At 46.6% G+C, this 26,610-nt stretch overlaps 1 protein-coding gene across 1 annotated transcript; it reads left to right on the top strand.

The window, feature by feature from the left end:
* LOC128345375 (C-type lectin domain family 12 member A-like) lies at positions 1 to 24,230 on the top strand. Its single transcript, XM_053297242.1, has 9 exons — positions 1 to 80; positions 838 to 991; positions 3,565 to 3,657; positions 5,915 to 5,959; positions 7,582 to 7,680; positions 9,179 to 9,322; positions 12,568 to 12,722; positions 22,400 to 22,515; positions 23,860 to 24,230. Exons 2-9 carry the CDS (start codon positions 871 to 873, stop codon positions 23,993 to 23,995), a joined length of 909 nt encoding a protein of 302 aa, XP_053153217.1. The 5' UTR covers positions 1 to 80; positions 838 to 870; the 3' UTR covers positions 23,996 to 24,230.
* The last annotated feature ends 2,380 nt before the right edge of the window (positions 24,231 to 26,610 follow it).

Genomic DNA, 26,610 nt, shown 5'->3' with positions numbered 1-26,610 from the left:
GGGATGGGACCGAGGCTCCCTGTGGAAGAAAAACACAGGGGGGAGAGGGAGAGAAGCGATGTTGCCATCAAAAAAAGGAGGTCGGGGTCCGGGGGAGGGAGGAGGAACCCTCAGGGGTGATTGAAGGGAAGGAGGTGAGAGGTTTCCCTCCTCCACAAGGACAAATAGAATAAAAAACAAAAGCACAAATGCTTCCTCCTCCTCCTCCCTCCCTCCACTTGCACAGGACCCTGGACTTTCTTTCTCAGGTTGCAAGGCACCTTGAGCAAGCACAGAGCAACTAACTTCTCCATTCCTTGTGCAGCCCGACTGAGCACTTCTACTCAAAAGCAAGCCCCATTGAGCCCCGCGGGTTGCTCCAAGGAAATGTGCACAGGGTTGCAGCCATACAGCCCCTGCCAGTGCTTGTTTACTCAGAAGTAGAAGTCCCGCAGCCTGCTTCTCCTTCTCTCACCGCCCTGAAGAAACACAAAAGCTGCCCCGGCCGCAGCAGCAGAAGGGAGGGAGGGACGGGAGGCAGGGGGGAGGAGGATGGACTACAGCTGAAAATCCTCTTCTCCCACTCATAAAGTTCACTAGCTGACCAAGAGCAAGCCACCACTTTGCGCCCTGACTAAAAGACAGTTCCAATAACAATAATGGGGTGAGGGAGAGGAGCATATATGCCCCCTGGGCTCCTTGGAGGGAGGTGGGGAAGAGAAAGAAGACTCAAAGCAGCGACATAGCAGCAGGTTAAGTTTTCCTACAGAGAGGACACAAACACTGATAGCACGTACCGACCACAGCAAGCTCCTAGTCTCTGTCTCTCTTACCCACGTGGCCGTCTTGTGCGTGCAGGCATGTGCTGATTCCGGCACCGGGGTGCCGCCCATGCTCTCCACAAGCCAATGGGAGAACGCCCACCCACCGGAGCCAAGCGCCAGGATTCAGAGATCTCGCGACTCGCCCTGCATGAGTGTGTGGGGGTGCGGGCTGTGGTACGGCGGCAGTGGTGAGCAGCGGGCCCACCTGGTGGCGCTTGCTGGGATTGAATTGGGGGGGTTTAATTTTTTTTTTTAATTGTGTTGCTTGGGGGCATGGCATGGCAGGCATTTTGCGCCCCCTTCAGCTGGTGCCTAGGGCACGTGCCCTGCCTGCCTCACCCTGGTTACGCATCTGAAAGTGCCATCCTGGATATGAAATGTCTAGGAATGTGAGTGGGAGGTTTGCTTTGATGAACTTTACCAATTTTTCCTGGTGCCCTCTCCTCCCTCCCTCCATATTCTCATTGCTTCATTTTACTGATTTGATTCAAAGTCCCCTAATGTTCTTTCATCACAGATCTTGTGTTTCTGATATATATATATATGGTTCCAAAAACAGCAGCAAATGAAATCATGCACAAAAACGTGAATTAAAATTTCCAGTATGAATAAATGTATTAAAACAATCAAATTGGAAGAAGCTGCAAGGCAAACGGCAAGTGTCTTTGCGGTACTTATGCTTATTGGAACTTTGGGTCAGAAAGGTAATGGTGGTAGAGGTAAAGTTGTGCCGTTGAGTCGGTGTTGACTCCTGGAGACCAAAGAGCCAGTGGGTTTTTTGGGTAGAATACAGGAGGGGTGTATCATTGCCATCTGCAGCATGAGATGATGCCTTTCAGAATCTTCCTATTCAAGCCAGCAACCTCTTGCTCCCTAGGCAAGTTACTTCCCCGCTGCACCATTACGTGGTAGTAGATAGAATATTCAGAGTTCTTCTTAGGTGGGCAAGAAAGCTAATCACATGCCAAGCTTAGCTCTTACAAAAGGATGATAAAAACATGATGTTCAGCACACATTGGCTGTTTGTAGCCTCTAGCACAAATATTACTCTGCAGTGACACAATTCTGCCAAGAATCCTGAATTGTCATCATGTGCTGCTTTGATTTCACAACTTTGTCATTTCCTTATTTCTAAAGAGACTAGTGCGTGTATGACAGAATTACAATGTGCAGGAGATGTTACAGTCATTTGAGGAATAAAATGCCCCCCCCCTCATTTCTCTGGTCCACCTGTAGGCAATAAAATTGAGGGGCATTTTGAGCTGAGTGAGGGGGAGATTTGCCACTGGCAAGAGCAGCACTCCTTCTTTTGGCTGCCAACTTTGTTTTACCCATGGTGGGGCCTCCAAATGATGCTTTGCTATTAGTGACAAAACATTGTCTGTGGGTCAAAGAATTATCTATGCATCCTGAGCTGAACAGCCTAGAGCTCAAATAAGCCCAATATAAAATCAAGTCCTGAAAATGAATGGGGCTTTGAACTAAAATTGTCTTATGTACACTCCCCTAGAGCAGGGGTGTGCAATTTTGATTTTTGGTGTTTTGATTCGGATCTGAATCGTTACACCCCCAATTCATTTTTGCATCCGAATCTGACCCATCCAAATCACCCCAGATTTGATTCGGATTCAAATTAATCCAAATCCAAATCCAAATCAGAATTGATTCAGATCAAGAAAGTGGGCCCTAGGACCAAAAGAGTGGGGTGGGGTGGGGTGGGAGTGCCTAATGGGTGGAGACTACCACCCAAATTGCAGAGGGATTGAGCAAAGGGCTGATTTTTGGTGAATTGTTGAAGTTTTAGTGTCTTTGGGGCAGGATATTGGGCAGAACAGTGGTGTGGTGTGGTAGTGCCTAATGGTGGAGGCTACCACCCAAATTGCAGAGGGGTTGGGCAAAGGGCTGATTTTTGGTGAATTGTTGAAGTTTACGCATCTTTAAGGTTCCCCCCATAAGGTATAATGGAGGTGTATTGCTTCACGTTGGGTGGAAAGGGGTGGGCTAGAGTGGTGTGAGGTTGGTGGTAGTGCCCAAGGGGGGCATGGAAGCTACCAGAATTTTTTCAAAGGATTTGGGCAGAGGGCTGATTTTTGGTGATCTGTTAAAGTTTATGCATTAAGATTTTTCCTCATAAGGTATAATGGAGGTTTCAGCAGCCCCATAACTGCACTTGGGGGGTGCTGGAGTGATCCCGAGCGAGAGGTGGTGTAGTGCAAATAGGGTGCCAACCGCCCCCATGGGTTTCTAACCCATGGGGTACAAGGTTCTGTTGTTTCTGAGGTGTTCTGAGTGTAGATTCATTGGTAGCAAATGAGAGTGGATTCATGGTTTGTATTGAAAATCTCATTTGCTACCAGATTTTTTTTTTTTTTTTTTTTTTTTTGGCAGTAAATAGCTCCTTCAGGGGCAAATAGCTGCCTCAGGGGAAGGGACAATTTTCAGTGGAAAGCTTTAACCCTCCCCCTTGCCATCTGCTGGAGTCTTGACTGCATTGTTGCTTCTATTGACCAAATCAAGAGCAATTCCAGCCCATTTTCATTGTTATGCTGTCAGTTAGTAATGCTTAATTATGCCCTATGACTGTGCTTAGGAAATGGTGTCAGACCACAATGTTACAATATTTCTGTCTGCTCTGTTTCTGTGCTCACTTGTTAAAAAGGGAACCTTCTCTGCGATGTGTTTATTTCAAAACTTCCTAAAACTTCCTAAGGACCAGAATGTTTTATGGTTCTTAGTTCACTTGCAAATTTTTTCTCTTCAGCTATGACAGAGGAAATAGAATATGCACAGCTGAATTTTCACAAATCTCATGGACTAGAAAATGTCCATGAACTTCATACTGTTGAAGTGAAAGGTACGTTATCTATGTTCTTTTGTAAACTGGTGGCTATAACTTAGGTATGAAAGAAGGGGTTTTGATTGGACAATAGAATAAGCAGGCTAACTTGATTATTTTGTTATAATGTGCTTCATTGCTGACTTTGATTTCTCCAATGGGCTAATTTGGGTGTTTTTGCCATTGTCGTCAGGCTGCAGCAGAGCATGAGGCAAGCAGCAAGGCCCCTCCATAGGCCTGGGGAGGATGAAGTACACTCTGGACCCCCCCTCTGAAACCCCCCCCCCAATGTTTGTTTGCTTTTTAAAAAATATTGTGAGCCCTTTGGGGACAGAATTATTCATGCTAAAGAATATGGTAAGCCACTCTGAGCCTTTCAGGAAGAGTGGGATGTAAATGTTAAAAACAGATAAATATAGAAGAATTTATCTATTCATTAAGCCCAATATTTATTTATTTATTTATTTATTCATCATTCATTCATTTTATTTTATTTTATTTACATACTGCCTGAGTCCAAAGGCTCTAGGCCATATTGAGGCAAATATGTTTCTGAATGGGTTGTGCCTTTTGTTGATAAATCTGTGATGTGTATATCAGATATGCAAAGCTGAACAGGTGTTTCTTGTTTACCTCAAAAAGTACTCCTGCATGATTTTATAGATGTCTATGTTGTTAACAGGTCTGTGTGGAAGCATGGTAGTTACTACCCTCCATGGCCGTGCTTTGCTCTAAGTGAGGGGAATTAGCTTCAAATGGGTGCAGACCAGCCAATAGTTATATTAACCTTAAAGTACTTTGGGAAAGTTGGTCACAGTGTGGGTATGTTGGAATGGAGAAAAGAGAGTAGACACGTGCCTTGAAAATGAAGAGTTCCTTTACTGAGGGGGTAATAGGGAGATAGAATGTGAAAGGAGGGTGATTTGCTTAAAGCACATAGCCCTGGGAAGGGGAAAGAAGCCTGTGGGGGAGCGAAAGAGGAAAGCTGTTTTTCACAGCCACCTGCTCTAGCTGGGGTCCTTCTCTCTGGCTGGCTCAAGCTCGGGGCAAGCAATGAACTGAACACAGGCACTGTGGGGTGCAGAGACCGATGGTAGGGTGCAAATGCAAGCAGTGGCACACCTAGATGATTTTGGCACCTGGACCACCCTCGCCATGAGGCTCACCCACTGCGAGGTCCCCCTCCCACCGCCACTGTTCCAATAGATCATTACAAGCCCATGATGTCATGAAACTTTCTGAAGTTTAAAACTAGGATCTCTCACCACTGATATACAGTCATCCCTTCTCAACCACAGTTTTATCAACCGAGGTTTTGAGTATATGCGAATAGGAAATTGTGACAGGTCTTGCCAATTGCAACCCAAATATCCACAGTTGGCAAAGTTTTTCAGTGATTTGGGGGTGGGGGTGTTCAGCGATTTTGGGGGGTTCAGAGGTTTGATCTGCTCATTCCTCTTGGTGACCCTTGCTGACCTTGCTGCTCCTTGCCAATTTAAATTTTCCAGAGGTTTGATCTGCTCATTCTTTTTGGTGATTCTTGACAATATTACAAGATTTTTGTGAGGGTGTTTTTTGTTTTTTATTTCTCTCTTAACATTTTGTTTACATTTACAATACAATTTTTTTGTATTTCCCCCTTTATTTGTAAGTCTTTTTGCGGTCAGGGTTCCCTTAAACCCCTGTTTCCCATATACTTTAATGCCTCACCAACTACAAATTTGCCAACAAAACGGTTTTGCCAGAATGGAACCCTAGTGGTTGGCGAGGGATGACTGTACTGATTGTCGACTAAACACACAGGCATCATTTCTGAAGGAAACCAAGTTTTGGAGGGCAAGTGGAGGAAGGAAAGATTTAAAGAAAGGATCATGCAAAGTTTAAATTCAAGTTTAAATTGTAGCACGTGGGGGGAGCAATTTAAGAACATTTTGTGGTTCTTACATTATTAAAAATATTACTTTTTATATTATAAAAAGTACACTTTAAATAAAACTTTTACAATTCCATTAGTAGTCCCCATAGTAAGAGCTATATTGATCTCCCCATGCACAAATAAAGTATTGCAATAACTGGGAAGGTGATTACTGTTGGGGAGAAGATTTTAGTCCTCATTGCTGTTCTACAGGAAATGTTAGGATATAATTTGTTCTGTTCTGCTGATTTCCTATTGGCCATCTCTCCCAAAGGTCAGTCTTGGAGATAAATAACTTGCATATTCCAAGCAGTGTATACATTTGCAAATGTTAAGTTTTATATTTCCTTGTATTCACAGAGCCATTGAAACCAAAAGAGTTGCAGTGCAAAGAACCCTTTCAGGGTAAGTTGATATCAGCTAAGTGTTGCTCATGCTTCTGTCTTACCTGCAATGAGAGTTGGTGGAAACTGCTCCATTCAAATATCTCTGCACTGGACATCCCATAACCAAATGATATTAAACAAGAAGGCAGAAACAATCTGAAGATTGCAAAACTGAAGGATCAAAGCAGGGGCATACCAAGGTTGGAGTGGGCCCGGAGATGAGATTTTAAAATGGGCCCCTTGCGGTATATTTATATACTGCTTTTCAACAGTGGCAACAGGCACTGCAGGGATGCTGTTCTAGGGATGGATAGGGCCAGTTGCTCTCTCCCGTCTAAATAAAGAGAATCACCACATATTTCTTTACCCACTGCCCCTTCTGTCTCTGAAACCATGAAGGACCAGTGAAAGGACGATCTGGGGATCAGGGGAGTGTCTGGGAGTGGGGGAAAGTAAAAATGGCATGAGATCTCTGCTTAGATTTCCCCCTTTTTCTAAAATTAAAAGTGGATCTTTCTTATTTAAACAGGCAACAACAGCCATTTTTGAATGGCAGCCTGAAGCTCAGAGGTGGGGGTGCCATTTAAAACATGTGGGGTGCTTATGCTTAGTTTTAGAATTTGAACCAAGTTTATTGCGCCCAGCCCAGTGATATGAGTAAAGAACACATGCCAAATTCAGAAATGGATAAAAAATTATATCTGACCCAGAGATTGTCAAACTGGGTCTCCAATTATTGTTGGACCTACAATTCCCATCATCCACAGCTACAATGGCCTTCGGGCTGGTGGGAGGTGGGAGTTTTAATCCAACAACATCTGTGGACCCCAATTTGACAATCTGATAATTTACTGAATTAAGTAGATCTAATGTACTGTAGAAGCTTTAAGCCATAAAGTGGGCATTTATATGGCTTCTGAGAGCTCCTTTGTTTAGTGTGGTGGAAACCCCTTCATCAGTGCACGTGCGCAGTCCCCCTCCCCTCCACACACTCCGTTTAACCCTGTGTTTTCTTGATTCCACTCTTTCTATACCTCTGCTGCTTTCTCACCCCCCACTCAACCGCATTGTGAACACTTGTGCACATCCAAAGGGGGCATTCTCCCAGTATGGGGTCGAGGTGGTTCCCTAAACCTATTTGGGGGATTCGAGCAGAGAAGCTTCAGCACTCGCTAGAGAGCTGTTCTGACTGAAAGAGGTTGGGTGGGATCCCGCGCCTCTTTGCACCCGATGTCTTGCATCTCTCCCACCTCCCACGAACCTGCAGCTCAGCCCCCACACACTGCCATCCTCTCGCCTTCCTCCCCCTCAGCAACAGCAGCTTTTCACAGCTCCACCTGAGAGCAAGTGACACTCTTCCACAAACAAAGGCAGCATGCTGGGAGATACCATCTTCCCTGCAAGTGGGGGAGAGGGTGGGGAAAAAGCCGGGTGGGGAGATATGAAATTGCATTGCTTGATGGGGAGAGTGCAATCAAGGGGGGCGGGGAACAGACTGCCAGGCTTCTTGGGTGCTGTTGGGGGGACTGGCCTTGGGGAGCCCTCAGAGGAGGCTTTGCCAGGAGACATTTGTCTCCCTTTGCCCCTGGATCAAAGCTTGCACTTCCTTATTTCAATTCTTGTTTGTTTGTTTGTTTTCAGATATTCCCACATCATCCTTTAGATGGCGCATTTGTGCATTGGTTGCATTAATTCTGTGTTTACTGTTACTGGTAGGCCTGCTAGTGCTGGGTATTAAGTGTAAGTATTATTACATCTCTAATTGGTCAGTTTGGTGTCACTAAACCTCAACTGCTAGAAAATGATGCTCCTGGTGGAAACTGGTGTGAGCATGGAGATGTTCTCTGTGATTGGGCTGATTCACATATACAGTAAGCCAAATAAAAATATGGAAGCCCTTCCAAATAGGAGAAATATTTGTCAAAATGTGAATCTGACCCAAACCAAAAAATGCAAGAGTAATTTTTGTTCAGCTTTGCTTCTAACTAGAGCTGAGACAAATTATCACCTTATTTTGACCTTGCATAGAGGGCCCCTTTCAGTGATTCATATGGTAGATCTGCATTAAATCACTCTCTTCACTCGTTTGGCCAATTCTCCTCTGGTTGCCTTAACTAGCTAGAATGGGGGAGGGTTGAACAAGCAGGTGGTCAGCCTCAGATTTCCAAGAATCCTCTTGACATCCTCAATTGCACAAGCTAAAAAGCATCCGTAACAACAGCTTCCAAAGATACATCAACCAGTTCTGTCAATAAAGAGTTCAACTCAAAACAGAACATTAAAAGCAACTAGCGATGCTGCCAAGCATTAATATTCAAGCACAGCTCAGAAACTGAATCAGGCAGGTTCATAATGCTCAACTCCAATGAAAGGCCAGCATCATGACCCAAAGGTTCTTGCTCTGCTTATATTTTAATCAAAGCTGGAGATGACTTTAAGTCCTGCTTCCCACCAAACCATCTTCACATCCCCTAATGGTCTAAAACCTATTCTTCATTTTCAGTTCAGGTTAATATTTATTTATTTAATTTATTTTTATTTTTGCATTTATATACCGCCTTTCGTTAAAAAGATAACCCCAAGGCAGTTTGTTTATTGTAAACATTACAAATATTGTAAACATTTGAGATAATCGAATGCAAAAGTTACATTCTGATCACTGAACTGCAAGCCATGAACACTATGAGGCTACTCTCACGAACATCCAAAACTGGGCTAGGGCAGCTAAACCCCGGCTTGGCTGCCCATGAGAATGACTGGGAGCCAAGTTACTCCGGCGGGGCCTCGGCAGCAAGCCCAGCTAAGAAGCCGGGCTCTTAAACGAGGTCAGTGGAGCATGAGCGCTTCCTTTACCCCGTTGAATTGATGCTGTCAGCATTGGCACTTGCACGGTGCATTGTCGGGATTTCTGGGGGCCGGTTGCTCATCTGGGGGAAAGTGAGCTTCTGCTGCCTTCCCCACTGCCCACCCTCAAGCCCTCTCATTCAGTTGTGAGAATGGGCTCAAGATATAAATATCTGAATGAATGTTAAAGAATTCCTGTAGCATCAAATGGGAGAGAGAGTACTTGCTTTTTATAGTTCTGTAAGTCAACAATCCTTATTTAAACCATGAAAAGTGGTGCCAAATTTCTTAATGTGTTTCCATTCTGCACTTCTTGTTCTTGCTTAAAAGGGTTTAAAAACTGCACAAGGTTTGCTCTGACATTGCAGCTAAGCAACTTTTTGCCTAACTTCAGTTATCCAGGTTACCATGGACTTGCAGGTACAGCACAGAGACCTCCAGTTGGCTTGGGAAGATCTGAAAATGAATTCATCAAGGAAAATCTTACACATTAAAGCAAATTTGTGCCTGGAAGGAGAGAAAGTGGACACAAACAGTGGTGAGAGGACTTTGTCTCTTCTACTTTGACCCATCATGTAGGTTTGAACATAAGGAGACAAATGCAAAACCTCTTCAGCCAAAAATATAAAGAGCAGAGGTGTGGTAAAAGAGAAATTGTCAGATTTTTGTCACAATCTACTAGGTCTCCATCTGCGTTTATGCAAAACCACTAGCAAGTTGTTCATTGGTGGTATTATGTATGCCTGGGGGCGCTGCAGATGCAATCTATTATATGCTGTAAATGCCACACCCTGGATGTGCAAAGACACAATGCCAAGAGGAATCACAAGACCAAACTGAGCCACCCTGTGCTGAACTAACCTTTCTTCTGCTTCCTCTTGCATTGGTTTTTCTGATAATGTGGACACTGCCTAAGGCAATCAAAATAGAGTGCTTCTCCATGGCATTGTTTACTGGAGACAGTTAGATGTTTACTGGAGGCTGCCTCAGAATATCTGCATGGCTTGAGATCAGAACCCTAAGAGGTGAGATAGGCAGGCTGTTGCTTGAATCTGTACAGCCCTCAGGGACAGATTCTTGGTGTGAAAAATTCCATCTGGGCACTTTTCAGATCACGCGCTTTACACTGGTAAAAAGTGGTGTAAGCTGCAACACTCGTCAAACCACAGTCAAAATCATTTTTGATGACATAGTAGGGCAGGGCAGGCCATCATACATTGCCCTCCATTGCGACATTTTCCCCAAGAAGTTCTGTTCACATATCCCTGTTGAATCCTGTTCTCCGCTCCCTCCTCCCACCCAGTTTTGGCCAATGTCTTCCTAAACAAAGTCAGATTTTAACGCAGTGTAATTGAGAAGAGGTTCTGCATTCCTGAAAGTCTGATTTCCCAAGAGCCTTACCACACCCACAGAGAAAGACACTTGCCTTCAGCAGTAACTGTTTGCCATTTATTGCAATAATCACTATTTGAATAACTAGAACTAGCATGATTTTAAAGTCTTTTTTTTTTTTTAAGGAACTGGAAGCTCTTTCAATGGGTATACCCCTTTCCAAATCACCAACAATGCACACTCACTCAGTAATAGGAATACAAATGCACCTCGGTTGAAAAATTCTCTTCTTAAACATTAATTTCCAACTAGCAATAATTCCGCACACAAATAGACCACTAACTTAGTTGGATCTTTCTTTAGATATTGAAGAGATTCCTCCCCGAGAAGCCTGAGCCCACCCCCAAACTGTCAATGGTATGCTAGGAAAGAGGGCATTCTTAGCACTCTTTCTAAATCAGTTCTCTTAACAGAGAGAGGGGGAACCTATAAGCCATGTCCTGAATGGAGGGACATTCCAAAACAGTTTTATGCCCCAAGGGACCGAGCATAAGATAAATTCTCTGCTCAGAACAATTCACAATCCCTCAATTTAAAAGGCCATGCAAATGCAATAGCAATAGCAATAGCACTTACATTTATATACCGCTCTATAGCCGGAGCTCTCTAAGCGGTTTTACAATGATTTAGAATATTGCCCCCAACATTCTGGGTACTCAGCGATTGTTCCTGCTGTCGGAAGGGAATGGAATGCAGTGATTGTTCCTGCTGTCGGAAGGGAATGGAATTTATATTTCACTGAAATATAGTCTGCGAGATCAACGTACAATTGGCAAAACGCAAAACCCAAACCACAAAGCAAATAAAAAGGAGATTGGGCCATAGCACATGATTCTGTGCAGATAATTTTTTAAAAAAATCTCCTAAAAGGAGTGGGGAATCAGAAATCAATAAACCCTTAGCTGGTTAAATTACACAGGTTTTTCTTTCCAAAGGTTTAGAAAGAATCTCTTGACTTGTTCAGGGGTCTTTTGAAGAGCTATTTTTTTCTTGGAGTGGAGAGCTGGTCTTGTGGTAGCAAGCATGACTTGTCCCCATAGCTAAGCAGGGTCTGCCCTGGTTGCATATGAATGGGAGACTTCATGTGTGAGCACTGCAAGATCTTCCCCTCAGGGGATGAAGCCGCTCTGGGAAGAGCAGAAGGTTTCAAGTTCCCTCCCTGGCTTCTCCAAGATAGGGCTGAGAGAGATTCCTGCCTGCAACCTTGGAGGAGCCGCTGCCAGTCTGTAAAGACAATACTGAGCTAGATAGACCAATGGTCTGACTCATTATATGGCAGTTTCCTATGTTCCTATGTTCCTCCCCTCAAAAGATGATCCTTCCAAGAGCTAAAGAGAAAGCAATAAAAGAGGAGGAAGCAAAAACATTTGATAATGACGATGAGGGGAAAGCATCGCACCGCAATGTGGAACATCAATACAACACCACATTGTGATGGGGCAGACCTCCCACAACGGAAGAAACAGCTACTTTTCTGCAACTGAGTTCCGATGTTGTTGCACTATGACGAAGTAATAAAATCCAAAGGAAGGCATCAGATATGTGAACAGCCCTTGCTGTCAGTGCAGCCACTGCGGTGTCACAACACAGGAAGTGCGGAAGCACACTTAGTGGATCCATAGCGACAACGTTGCAGAGGGTAATCTGGAAAGCGCCATGGAGGGAGGAAAGAGCAACAAAAATGGTGCCCTCCTCCCAATCTGCACCTGCTGAGACTGCAGAGAAAGACTGTAGAGCTGATAATCTCACTCTTTTTTGCAGTTCCACAGGGTTTCTGTTTTCATCGCTCTGTGGAAAATGTCAGGTGGCAATAATAAAAATAATTAATAAACAGATGAAATTATAACAGTTTAAATATTTTGCATTTCATACACTGTCGAATGAGCATAATGGCGAAATGGAGAATATGCAAAGACACAGGGGTGATATATAAAATACTCTTGTTATGTTGTACACATTCCTTGACCTCATTTAACTAGGAAAATGCCTGCTTCACATTGTTCATTTGTGCATATTCTACACCCTATTAGGGATGTGCAAAAAATCGACCGGATTGATTCCACCCAAAACTCCTTGCACAGAATGGGATTTGTTTGAATTGATTCAAATTTGCCTAAACTCGAATTGAATTCAGATTGAATCTGAGTGAATTCAGTTCGAAGAAATCCCATTCTGTGCAAGCTGTTTCAAGTTGAATCAATTTAAATTTGATTAAAATTCAAATGGATTTGGTTAAATTTTTTGCACATGGTGTAGGGATTGTGCTGATGAAAGGCCAGTGTTCAGCTCTGATTTACCACAACATAAATATGCTATTTTGGTGTCAAGGCAATGCACAACAGATAGCAAAATGCTCCTGTTAAGTAGAATGATCACTGTTTTCTCTTCTAGATCTGAAGTGCACACTCTGTCCCACCAGTTGGCATTTATTTGGTGCCACATGCTACTATATTTCAACAGGCAAGAAGACTTGGCAGGAAAGTAAGAATTTTTGTTCCTCATGGAATTCCACCCTTTTGATCCCTCAAGAGAAGAGCAGAAACTGGGTATGTGCCTCCCTAGATTATTTTTTCTTTCATTTTTAGTGTACAGGTAATTAACAGGGCTGTGGATTAGCAATCCTGGCCATTTTTGCATCATGCAAATGATGCAGAGGGTGGCCAGTATTGCATTGAGCCAATCATCCTTATTGGCTTGACGCAGCAGGATGCTGAGGGGTGGGTGGGGTGAGAGAGGCTTACCTTTCTGGCAGCTGCAGCAGCAATGTTACAAAATAATATCTTTCCTTTCCTGATACCGCCTTACAATGCACTGGGAAAGGGAGCAGCATCATGACGTTGCTTCCTGTCCTGTGCACTCTAGGCGGAGAAGATGGAGGGAAAGGCAGTGTTTTGAATTGCTACCACTGCAGCTACTGGAAGGCATCATCTTTCTTCACAGAAGTCAGCTATTCATTTAAGGTAAGCCCCGTCCCCACCTACCATTCCTATTCTATACCATGTCAGTATGATTCAGTATGGTATCGAATCCACTCCCAATGTTGGAAGAATCTTTCTCCACAATCATTTCTCCAGAATGTCTATAGGGAGGGCATTCCACAGCCTAGGAGCTACTACAGAAAAGGCCCACTCCTGAGTCACCGCCAGTTGAGCTGGCGGCATACGGAGACGGACCTCTCTCAATGATCTCAATAAGCGACGAAGGGTAAAGCCATACGGACGCTGTAAAGCCATACGGAAGGGTGTCGGTTGCAGAGAGGTAGGAGCAAGGCGGCATCCCTGATCTGTCAAGCCTCAAGAGATCAGCCCCTCCTCCTTTTTACAGCTAAAAGCTTACCTAAGGTGCCACACCGCATTAGCCGTTCACCTCCGCATTGTGCCCGCCAACCCCCGGGCAAAAGTGACCACACTCTATTTACCCGGCTAACTAATCTAATCCCGCAGACAGACATTGCTAGTAACTGGCATAGATTGAGGCAGGCGAAAAAAGGTGCACGCTAAGGCCAATCAAGCGTATACCCAAAAAATTCCTGCCCGGCCCCAAACGGCGACCAGCAAAGCCCAACCTATGCCAGAGGGAAGGAGGGAGGGTGCACGATCGGAAGAAGGACTGAGCCGGCGCAGGCCTGCTGCTGGCTCACTGCTGCTAGCCCCACCTCTGGGTCCGAGCCGTGGCCAATGGGAGCCAGCTCCCAGTGCCACGTGCTCCCGGAGGTGGGGCTGGGGCAAACAAGCCGCGCAGCCTAGAGAGGCTGCGAGCGGCTGGCTTGCACCCAGACCCAAGGAGACACAGACACCAAAGCATTATGGAGGAATTGGCCACTTTATTAGGGGTACAAGTTTTAAACAGTGCCTGCAGGGCACAGCAGCTGGGGTTGGCATTCACTGCAGCAACAGTGCGGTCCCGAATGGGGCGTCCACCACGTGGCGGCCCCATCCTAAAGGCTCATTGCGCAGACACCTTGGCTCCAGGCGGCCCCCCTCCCAGAAGGGGGCACCCTTCGTCACCGACCTAAGGTCAGGTCTCTGCAATAGACGCCACCCGCCCGACGCTGTAAAGCCATACGGAAGGGTGTCGGTTGCAGAGAAGTAGGAGCAAGGCGGCATCCCTGATCTGTCAAGCCTCAAGGGATCCACCCCTCCTCCTTTTTACAGCTAAAAGCTTACCTAAGGTGCCGCACCGCATTAGCCGTTCACCTCCGCACTGTGCCCGCCACAGCGGGCGTCAGCCTAGCTTGACGCCCCGCCACCCCACATGCCAAACAGCACTGTTGCCAGCCCCAGCCGCAAATCATCTAGGAAATACCTCATACCCCGGGGGGACAAGTGCACACCGTCACCCCTAAACAGCTGGAGGAGCGAGAACACAATGTCATCGTGCGGAATCACCCTCCCCCTTCAGTGGCGATAAAGCATGCCACGGCCGCATTCACTCCGCGCCTAGCCCTGTCTACCTTGTTCAGCTTTAACGCCCCCCTCCAGACTCTCCTCTGGGTGATGTCAGACCAAATGACCACCAGCCCAGGGCACCAGGAGAGGATGACCGACAGGTCCTGGACAATCTGCCTTGATAGTGAAATGCCAGACTGGTCCACCAGGTCGTTGCCTCCAAAATGCAGCAGCAGGACATCCGGTGCCGGATTCCCATCCAGGTACTCCCGCAGCATCGGCAGGAACTGGGCCCTCCGCATGCCCCTCTGGCCTAGCCACTCCACCGTGGCCCAACGCCCCTAAACAAGCTGGGTTCCGGGGTTGGTGCTCTGGGCCCACTTGTGCGCCCAGAAAATGAAGGAATGGCCCAGTATGAGGACTGTGGCGCGCTGCCTGGCCGCCCGCGGTCCCGTTGGCTGAGGCCCTGTGCAAGAGGAGAAAGTGTGGTGAGTGGCACACATAAACATGCTAGTGATGGCTATGAGAAGACAGTCAGGGGGGGTTGGGGGGCGTATGTGGTAGGCCCCAGACCGCCACCTGCCCAGCCACCGTAATTCCGGGCCCTTGTAACCCATGCGCGCGGCGGTGGAGGCCACCCCAATCCGAAAAGAGTGGGGGGCCAAGCTCTGTGTGGGCACCCCGGCCACCACAAAAGCCTTCCTCATAACCGCCCAAAATTGAAATTGGGTAACATGGTGCCCATCGGCATCGACAGAGGCATCCCATAGCCACTTCCCTGGCTGCTGTGTAGGCCCCCAGCGCACGCACAGGGCAAAAGCTCGGATTGCCCGCAGCGTGCAGCACTACCCTCTGACCCCTGCCCCTTTGATCAGTTTTTGAAAACCGCAGGTGGAGCACTACTCTGGAGTCACCTATGATGAGATGGCTAAATTGGAGTACCCTGCCCGCGGGGCCGCGCCTGCCCCTGGGGAACATCTCCCCCACCCTGAAGGCTCCAAAGAAGGCGACCAGGGCTGCCGCCCGGAACAAGGCCTCCTCATACGGGGACGAACAAACCCCAGCTAGTTGTTGCAAGGCCAGCTGCAGCTCCTCCGGGGTGACCAGCCTACGTTGATCCGGCTGCGTGGGCGTCTCCCTTGCCCATCCTTCCAGCATGCGCCAGACCCTGAAGTCCCCGGAATGGTCGGGGAGGCCCCTAGACTTAAGGAAGAACGCCAGCGCGGCAAGGTGGCCGGCCATGGTGCTCACCGCCAGCCCCTGGGCGCGAAGGTGCACCAGGTATTGCATAAGCTGCTCGGGTGGCACTGGCCACACATGGACCAATCCTACCTGGGATCTAAACTGTAGGAAAGCCCTGACCCTTTTGTCGTAGGCAACTCGTGTCCTGGGCGCTATAGAAGCTTGGATGGCCCTAAACGCCTCTACATCCCAAGGTTCCACAACCATTCGGGCACCTGCTTGGGCTCCTTGGCGGCTCCGGGGGCCAGCATCTGGAAGCGCTGCATCTGGAAGCGAGACAGGGCATCTGCCACCTCGTTCTGGACCCCGGGAACATGCTGGGCAGTGAAGAGCGTGTTGTGACAAAGGCATGTTAAGACCAGGGCTCGCACCAACCCCATCACCCTCTGAGACTTGGATGTCTGGCTGTTGACGATCTGGACCACGGCCATGTTATCCCACCAAAACCGCACCACTGAGTCCCTGAAGGACTCAGCCCAAATGTGCGCCGCCACCACTATAGGGAAGAGCTCAAGGAACGTGAGATCCCTTGTGATACCAAGCGCGGCCCAATCGCTCGGCCACCGCTCTGCGCACCAGCGCCCTCTCAGGTACAGGCCGAAACCGAGGCCCCCAGCTGCATCGGACTGCACCTGAAAATCGGCCTCGAGTAGCTGGGAGGACCGCCAGAAGGACACCCCATTGAATGACTCTAAGAATGTAAGCCAGAGCCCCATATCATCTCTCATGGCGGCGGTCACCCTGATGAGGAAGTGGGGTCAATTGCACCCTAACATGGCGTCACACAGACGCCGTAAAAACAGACGGCCAGGAGCTACAACTCTGCAGGCGAAGTTAAGGTGGCCCACCAGCGACTGTAACTTGCGTAGCGTGACCTTCTTGGCCCCTTTACATTCCCTGAGCAGCTCCCTCAGTGTCCCAAGTTTGTCCTCGGGAAGGCGGGAGAACTGCCCCACCGTGTCCAGTTCTATCCCTAAAAATGTGAGTTTCGTGGTAGGGCCCTCTGCCTTGTCCTTTGCCAAAGGCACACCCAGGTCACTGCAGAGTGCCCTGAACATATGCAGCAAGTGTAGGCATTGGCCAGAGCTCTCCCTTCCTCCAAAAATAAAATCATCTAGAAAGTGAGCGGAGGAGCCGAGCCCCGCCTCCCGGCGCAGCACCCATTCCAGCATGGTGCTGAAAGCTTCAAAGGCTGCGCAGGAGACCGAGCAGCCCATGGGGAGGGCTCTATTGATGTAGTATCCTCCTTTAAAGGCGAAGCCCAATAGGTCAATGTCATCAGGGTGTACGGGCAGCAGGCGGAAGGCGGACTCAATGTCGCACTTTGCCATCAAGGCCCGCGGCCCGCAGCCCCTGATCATGGCCACGGCCTCATCAAACGATGTATACCGGACCGAGCAGAGCTCCGCCGGTATGCCATCGTTGACCGAGTTGCCTCTTGGATAGGACAGGTGGTGGATGAGCCTATACTCACCCGGCGCATTCTTAGGAACCACGCCTAAAGGGGATACACGCAACGTCGGCAGCGGCAGCCTGGTAAAAGGGCCTAGCACCCTACCCAGCAACACCTCCTTGGCAATCTTTTTAGCTACTATGTGCTCCATTCCCTCCACGGATTTTAGGTTGCGGGCGAAGCTATGGACCCGCTTGGATTGGCATGGTATCCGAAATCCCTCAATAAAACCTGCTTCTATGTAGCGTACGTGCTCCCTTTTGGGGTAGTCGCGCAAAATCCTCCAGAGTGCCGGGATTCTAATTGGGCTGGGGCCCTTTTCCAGCAGCGGCTGCTGGGCCCTCCCCCCCCCCAGGGTTGTAAGCTCCCCCTTTTCCTCTGATGGCTTTGGCCTTTTGGCAGTAGAGGCCAGCATGCCGCCTGCCGCAGAAACCACAGTCATGCCGGTACTTGCACGGGGAGCGCGTGCACTTCCCGGCCTTGTTAAACTCCCAGCACACCAGGGGCCCTTGAACCCCCTGGGCGCCCGCGACTGAAGCCGCTGACGCTGCCGGAGTTTTGGAAATGAGGTGCCTGCTGTCGGCGCGCTCGCCCACAAGAGGCCTGGCGGGCGTCATAATCTGGAGCCATAGTTCGGGGTGTTGTCGTTCCCAAGATATCCCTGCATTGTTGGAGGCGCGCTCGCGGAACGCCTGATCGTAGCGTTCCCAGGCATTACCCGCAAAGTCCATAAAGGCTCTGTGGATGATGTCAAAGTATTTGACGAGCGCTGGGCCCCTCTCTGGGTATTTCTGCAGTCAGACGCTCATGTAGATTGTGTACCCCGACACCCAATTGGCCCAATTATGCTCAATGGGCTTGCGCTTTGTCCTCTCCTTGTCCCTCCCTTGGGACCCTTCCTTCTCCCGCGGTTCAGGTTCCTTGAAGAGCAATTGGAGATCTTGGAGAAAGACCATATCCTCTCTTAGCTCCTCCACCTTTTTCTGAGTGGTAGATAATTCTAGGGCATTCTTATTAGCCAAATCAAAGGTGCTGCTAGCTGTTTGTCCGATATCAGAGATTTGCATTGCAAGGTCCTTAATTGCTTGTTAATTTGATCAGTTATACTTGCCAGATCTTGACGTTGTAAACGATTTACTCCATTCCACTTGCATTTCTTTATTAAGCTGCCTTATCAGGTGTTCAGTTGATTGTAGTTCCAGTGTTTGCCCGGGAGTATCCAAAGGCTTTTCTTGTTTTTGTAACTCTGGTTGAGCTTCTTCTTGGATCTCTTCATCATCTTCCTCCTCTACATTGTGAAGGGGGGGGGGCATATCAGCTGGCTTCAAATCATCCAGGAAGGCTCTAATTCCTTTTCCTTTTCGTTTCGGCTCTTTCTTGGACATTTTCTTTTAATCTCAGTTCAAATTAGCAAGTGCAGCTGCCCAACTCTCAAGGCCAGGTCTAATAAATGGGCTGAGACAGAGAGAGCGATCGAACTAACACGCCATCTTGACTGTGGCTTGCTCTGCCCTGGTTCTGCATGGTGATCGAACTAACGATCGAACTAATTCGCCATCTTGACTGTGGCTTGCTCCGCCCTGGTTCTGCATGGTGGCTCCTCTTCATAAAGCTCCCCTTCATCCTGGCTGACTTGCGAGAGGAAGGGAGAGAGAGAAGGAGGCAGGTCCAAAGCTAGGAGAGTGGTGAAACGTTTTGCAAGTTACCGTTGCCTCCTGCTGTCATTGCTCTGCTCAAGTTAATAGCACCAACTCTTGTGGAGCAGCAGCAGCTGCTGCTTTTGCTGTAGTCAAAGGTCACTTCCCTCCATTACCCCAAGATATTGGGATAGGTATAGGTAGGTGATAGTGGGTGTCGCGGCCATCTCTCTCCTCTGCCCCCCTCCCAACCCCTGCTGCTTCCATACGCATTAGATTTCAGGAAACAAGTCCTACCAGACATTGAGATTTGAAGCCAAAAAATGGCTTGAAATGTGCCTGATGGAAAACAAGGAGGCTGGGGAAAGAAAGAGAGGATGAAGCTAAACCAGCCTGGCCTTTGGACCTAGGAGGTGGGGAGAGGGAAAGGGCAACTGACGGCTTCCTGTTTGCCAAAGGCATCGAGTAGCCGACTGGATCTACGACTTTGAAAGCTCTTTGATGGTGAGAGGGAAGCCTTCCTGGATATGGATGGGACATTTTCCTCTTGCGCTGACCCCCCTAGACGCCCTGCAGCAAACGTGATGGGTGCTGGTCCCTGCATTAAACAGCATTCTTCGCAATACCTGCTCAGTCTGTGAAGCCCTCTTTGACATTTCTTTCCCTGTCTCCAAGGGAGTAGCCTCAATATCCTATAGCAACTAGAACACACACACACACGCACACACACGCGCGCGCGCTCTGGTGCTTAGGGAAGACTCAGTGGCAGGAGCCTTTCTGGGATATGCATTAGCTGCAGCAGATAGATAGATAGATAGATAGATAGATAGATAGATAGATAGAACAAAGCTGTATAATCAACCAGAAACAAATTTGGTACTTCATCATTAGTTCAACAGTGTTTTCCCCCTGAGATCATAGTTCTGGCAGTGAACTATATAACTATATAAATATAGTTATATTTATAACTATATAGTTATGTTTATAACTATATAGTTATGTTTATAACTATATAGTTATGTTTATAACTATTTGCCATATTCATACTGGAGTGGTGAGGGTGAGTGCATTATCTATTGTGAAGTGTGTGTGTGTGTGTATGGATGGATAGATAGATAGATAGATAGATAGATAGATAGATAGATAGATAGATGATAGCAAGCAATGAGGGGCCCATTTTAAAATCTCATCTCTGGGCCCACTCCAACCTTGGTACGCCCCTGGGTAGAGATCATGCAGAAGAAGGAGTTCTCCAAGGGAACCCAGTTCTAATCCATTTAGGGCTTTAAAGGTTATCACCAGCTCTTTGTATTTTGCCCAGAAACCTATTGGTAGCCAATGAAATTGCTTTAAAACAGGCATAAGATGATCTCTCCGAGACACCCCGGAGACCAATCTAGCTGCTGCATTTTGAACCAACTGAAGTTTCTGAACGACATACAAAGGCAGCCACATGGAGAGCAACTGCAGTAGTCAAGCATAGAGGTTACCAGAGAGTGCACCACAGTCCTGAGATCACTTTCTTCAAGGAATGGATGCAGCTGTCATATCAACCAAAGTTGATAACAACTGCTCCTGGCCATAGCCTCAATCTAAGAAACCAGAGTGAGACCTGGGTCCAGAAGGACTCCCAAGCTATGTACCTGTTCCTTTGGGGGGAGTGCAACTCCATCCAGAAAGGGAAGATCTATTGTGCCACTCTAAGTAATACCCCTTACCATGAGTACCTCTGTCTTGCTTGGATTCAGCTTCAATTTATTATCCTTCACCCAGTCTGTTACTACTTGTAGGCAGGTATTTAGGGGGGGTATGCCATTTCCTAAAGATGATTTCATTGGCATATTAATAGCAACTTGCTCCAGATCTCCTGATGATCTCACTCAGCGGTTTCATGTAGATGTTAAAATGCATTGGAGATAGGATGGAGCCCTGAGAGACACCATACAGCTATCATTTCAGAGAGCAACTATCTCTGAGCGACACTATCTGGAATCTGCCAGAGAGATAGAAACAGAACCACTGCAAAGCAGTGCTACCTATTCCCAAATCCCCCAGAAGGATACCATGGTTGATAGTATTGAAAGCTGCATAAAGGTCCAAAAGAACCATCAGTCACATTCCTTCTGTCCATTCCCTGGTAGAGATCATCCAACAGGCCGACCAAAGCTGTCTCCACCCCATAGCCTGCTCTAAAGCCAGTTGGAAATTGATCTAGATAATCAGTATCTTCCAAAACTGGAAATTGATCAGCCACCACCGTCTCAATTATCTAAACCACTCAAGGGAGGTTGAGAGCAGGGGTGTAACTATAACAGGGCAAGTGGAGACAGTTGTCTGGGGGCCCACTTCCTTGGGGGGGCCCCAGAGGCAAGTCACAAGACTGACTCACCCAGTCGTGCACCCGCCCAGGCTTCCTTCAGTTGTATTCATCCGAAATTGATGTAAATGTTAAGACCTGGTGCTACCAGAACAGTATGTCTTTCTCTAGTACCATTAAATGACTTGCATCGTCCACAATTTACAAAACCTTTTAAAAATCATTTAGGATGATGTTCTATTGTGGCACAAAGGTTATATATCTATATAAATCTATATAAATTTTACTTCAGTGGGGGGGGGGGATTTTAAAATCTTGTCTCTGGGCCCACTCCAACCTTGCTACACCCCTGGTTGAGAGACTGGCCTATAATTATCCATCACTGAGGGCTCTAGGGCTGGCTTCTTAAGCAAAGAATCTCACAATTGCCGCCTTCAAACATGGAGGCATGCTGCCCTACCTAAGGGAGGCATTTATGATGCCAACTAGGCCTCCCTGCTAGATGTTATAAGCCACGTTGGGCATGGATTCAAAGGACAAGTGGTAGGCTGAACACCTCCAAGGAGTTTATCCACATCCTCAGAAGTCACAAATTGAAATTCCTGGATTAAGCGTGTCTCTTTAAAATACAATTAGCTATCAGTCTTTCAAAGGAAAAAGAGCTCCCTGTGTTTTCAAGTTAATATTCAAGTTAATATTCTCTAAGAATTAAGATTACCCAAACTCTAGGAACACAGCTTGGACAAGGAATAAATATATTTATTATATATTTACTTTCTGAAGGGGTTTTATGTGAGATTCCATGAATATGAAACTATGCTAAAGCATGTGATTGGCTGGCATCATGATGAAGTGCATATGAAGCAGAACAATCAAAAGTATCATTTCTGGAAATCCTTCTGTGAGACTGAATTATGATTGATTGATTGATTGATTGATTGATTGTATTTTATTACAATCTTCATGGAATCACAATAGAATATTGCCACTCCCTGGCAGATTATAAAATATACATACAATAGTTTATATTCTTTCACAATGTATTATTCTCTTATTCAGTGATATAGTTCATAACAGGCAATCCATGTGTCAGTTATTGAAAAAATGTTTTTCTTTCCCTCCCTGTGTTTTTAATTACAACAACAAAGAAGAGATTAATCTTACCTTCCATTCTCTCACAATTAAGGTACAGAACACTTTCCAACAAACAAATTTTTGGATTGGAATATATAAGGACAGAAGTGGCCAATGGTTTGGGACTAATGAAGTACCTTGCAGTAAAAAGTACCTTTCAATGTCATGGTATGTTTGGGGTTTTCTTTGTTTAACAAGTTACATCTTGCCTCTGAGAATAATCAGTCTTGTCTCCAAAACTGTTCCAGCATTCAGAATCAAATCAAGCTATAGTCCAACATCCGACATGAAATTTCAGTCCAAAACTAGGGATAGCATCAAATTGTGCCTAAAAGAGACTGTCATCATACTTACAAAGAGGGTTTTATGCTGCATGTCCTAGATTACAGCTAACTACTACATGCTACCACATATCATATTAACCTGTACATTACTCTGACCTCTTTGGAGGAAGAACAGAATGTGTGTTGTGTGTGTATATGAGTTAGCTCTCAGGGACTTTGGGGTAAATTTGGCTGATATGTGAATGCACACCTCCATTTCTTCCTCCCTACTTTTATCCTCACAACAATCCTGTGAGGCAGATTTGGAGTGGGGAGAGAGAGTGTCTCAGCTAAAGTCCCACAGTGAGTTTCATGACTGAGTGGGGACCACATTCCCCCAATCCTTTTCTTAACACTCTAATCACTGTACCACACTGCTTCTCAATTGTATGCGTATTGATTGCAGGAGAAATCTGATGCAGGAGAAAAAGATTCATTTTTAGCTGTGAAGCAAGCTAGTGGGGAGGGAGGAGAGTGTTGGATATCTTTAAGAAAGCATGAAATGGTTTATTTATCAAAATGTGAGGAAGCTGTGAGCCCAAGCCCTGGATCTCTAAAATACCTAGCAACATCTCTGTTAAGGGAGAGAAGAAGAGTGGTAGGATTGTCCATGCAAAATCTTATATTGGGAGCTATGTTTAGAATTTCTTCCAAAAATAAAATAAATCAAGCTTTCCCTGAGTGAGTTTTAGTGTAAAAAGTTGTGAATTCGGCGGGGAGAGAATGAGAGAAAGAGCAGAGAGGAGGGGGAAGATAGGTGGTGTGAGGTGGGCGCAAGGCTATGTGTGGCTCCCCAGAGGTGCATCAGAATCTAATCTGGCCCACCACCAGATTTGAGCTTGACACTCACTGGCATAGTGCATTTGCAAAAGAGAGAAAATCCAAGCCCCAATGTTTTTATATGGGGGTGGGGGGAATCTTTTAGGGGGGGGAATTCCTGTTGAACCCCTTGTAATTTTCTTCTGGATCCGCTTCTGGTCTCAGCATTGCAGCAACAGAGAATTCTATCACCTCACTCAAGAGGTTCAGAACTTTGCCTTCTATTCAGAAAGCATAAATCCCAACAATCAAAGCAGTGATTGAAACTTTTGTGATATTGTTATTGTGATTAAACATTTACATGTTGAATTTATAGAGAATAAATTTCACAGATGCACAACCTCATTAGGTGTCATTTGTCTCCCTTTAGGTTTTACCTCAGAAATGTCAGGAATCAGGAGGAATGTGCCTACCTGTCCTCTTGGTATGTCTATAGCGAAACAGGATGTCATTCGGAAACGATCCATCACTGGATATGTGAGAAGGCAGCCTATGAGTTGACTTAAGAAGAAGGTCTGACTAACAGGATGTTTGCTTATTAAGAAGCAATAGTTTGTTGTTTGTTGTTGTTAGGAAAACTCTGCTGAATTGGCTTCCCTGTTGAAAGGAGGGGATTGCATGAACCATTCTATCTATAATTTCGTTTAAAATCTAAAACTTACTGTAAATTATATTTAAATGTTGTGCCTCACTGCAGGCTCCTTCAGAAATGCAAAACAGATAAATATTGTAAAAGAGTAACTACTATTGTCTGTTGTTGTTGTTGTTGTTGTTGTTATTGTTCTTTGCTCTCTCTCTCTCTCTCTTAAGGAGACAGAATAAGTATCAGAAGGTAGAAGAAACATCATCTTCAAAGCACAATATTCACCAAAACGTCACCAACACTGTAGTTCCCAGATCCCACTAATCCTAAAATCTGGGCATCTACTCCTGGAAACAGCCTCTTGTGCAAAGTGATTTCTCAAACATGGTCCTTTTCTAATTAATTGAAAAAGAGCTGTTTGCAGGGCTGGGCCATGGATTACTGGTGCCCCAGACAAAGTCTGGCTTTGGCCCCCTTGCCCCCTTTGGCCCCCTTGCCTCCCGTCATCTGGGTAAGTGGTTAGGTGGCTGGGCAGAGCCCATTGTCCGAGCAGGCTGGCAGGCGGGTGGTCTCCATCACCCTCCCAGCTGCCCACTTGCTGCCCTCACCGCTCTGCTGCCGCGGCTGGCTGCTTCTGGGCAGCCGCCTCTTATGCCGTGTTATGATGACATCACCACGCAATGTAGCAACATGATTATAAAGCTGGTGTGCACATGTGTTCTTTTGTGCATTTGAGAGAGGTATAATATAAAACACTCAAATTAGTGCAAGGAGACATTATTATTTCTTTTAAATACATATGCTGCATTCTGTACACAATTCAGAGAAAAAGTCAAAAGATATGCAGCAGCAAAACAAATGACAACCCACCACCACCTCCTTCTTTGCAACATGCAATGAATCTCTGCGTGCCTCATGGGATCTTCGCCCTCCCCTCCACATAGCATCACTGATGGATAATGATGGATAAACACAGGCCCATCTTTTCTTGTGAAGAGACTTTGGGGGAAGCAAGCCAGTCACTACAGTGGTGTCAGCAGTCATGAAAACAGCACCGATGGGGTGTGTGTGTGTGAAGAAAAATGCTGCAATGGAGGGGCACAAGCATAGGCAACTATGTGAGTCTATATGTATCTGTGGCTCTCCCTCTGTATGAGTGAATTTGTGTCTGTCTAAGTACGTGCTCACTCACCCCACCTCTTCTGTGCTCAGGAATGTTCAAATCTACTGCCATGTGCTGCTGTATCAGAAACACTGGTCGATATGCCAGTCCTCCTGGGCACTCTTCCCCATTCAGAACATACATCATGTAGAAACAACCAACTTCCTGCCTCCCGAATGTTCAATCTCCATCAAGAAGATTGAATGTAATGTAAATTACATCATTGTAATGGAGGTCTCTCCATTACAATGCGTTCCCCTGGGACAAGAGAGCATCTGCTTCTGTGTGTGAGTCACAGACATTGTCACATGCACACTTACTTGAGGATAAGCACATTGAGTTCTTTGGGATGAAGGGATGAAAATTAGCTGTTGACGGATCTTAGCAGCTGCACAAAATCTGGCAACTTTGTGGGTGATAAGGGTGTGCACAGCTGGTGTGAACTGGCTGGTTCGGTTCAGTGTGAGTCTGAACTGGACCTGGAACGGAATGGGCCAGTTCAGTTCGGCACCCCCTCACCCCCCCCCCGCCCAGCTCGTGAGTTTTATTTATTTATTTATTTATTTATTTATTTATTTATTTATTTAAGACCCTACCCCTTCTGGGGGGTAGGGGAAGGGTCCGCGAAGGTTCCCCCTCTGTCTCCACAGGAGCACCAATGGCCATAGGGTTGGATTTTTGGCTTGCTCCTGCTCTCCGTTTACAATCCTGCTGGAGGCTCAGCACTTGATTAGACAAGAAGACATCTGGAACTTTAGCTGCATGGCTTGGTGATGCTAGCATGCCCTCTTTATTTCATGCCGAGACATTGGACAGCTGGCACCAGACCTTTATTACCAATTCAGGTTTTCTGTTAGGCAACTCCAGAACAGCATTCCTTCAGTGACTGTCGCTAGCTTCTTCCCTTGTGCTTCTTTTTAGATTGTGAGCTCTTTGTGGGACAGGGGGCCACTTTCTTCTCCTTTTTGTATGTAAACCACTTTGAGAACAGTTGCCTTGAAACATGACATATAAATAAGTAGTTGTTTGCTTCTGTATTCCATTTCTGCAACATCTTTCCATCATGGAGTGGGGCAGCACCAGTTGGACTTCCAAGGAGACCCTGACCTGGATGAAGCCGGCTCAGTTTTTAACAATATCATGGCTTGAGTTGCCCTCCGAACAACTTGAGTTGCCACCCGTAACGTCACGGGCTTGTGACGATCTCTAAACTGCACAGGCGTGTATCTCAGTTGCTTAAAGACACTGGCCCGAACAGATGAGCCCAGTGTGGCTCCTGCTACACCCCATCACCGCCGGGGGAGAGAGAGAGAAGGGAGATGGACTGCTCCATGCCGTCCCGCCCCCCTCGCAGCCACCCCTCAGCCACAGTAAGA

Source organism: Hemicordylus capensis, chromosome 2 (genome assembly GCF_027244095.1).
Source record: "Hemicordylus capensis ecotype Gifberg chromosome 2, rHemCap1.1.pri, whole genome shotgun sequence".
Lineage (NCBI taxonomy): Eukaryota > Metazoa > Chordata > Lepidosauria > Squamata > Cordylidae > Hemicordylus > Hemicordylus capensis.
This window is presented reverse-complemented; position numbering and strand designations above follow the sequence as displayed.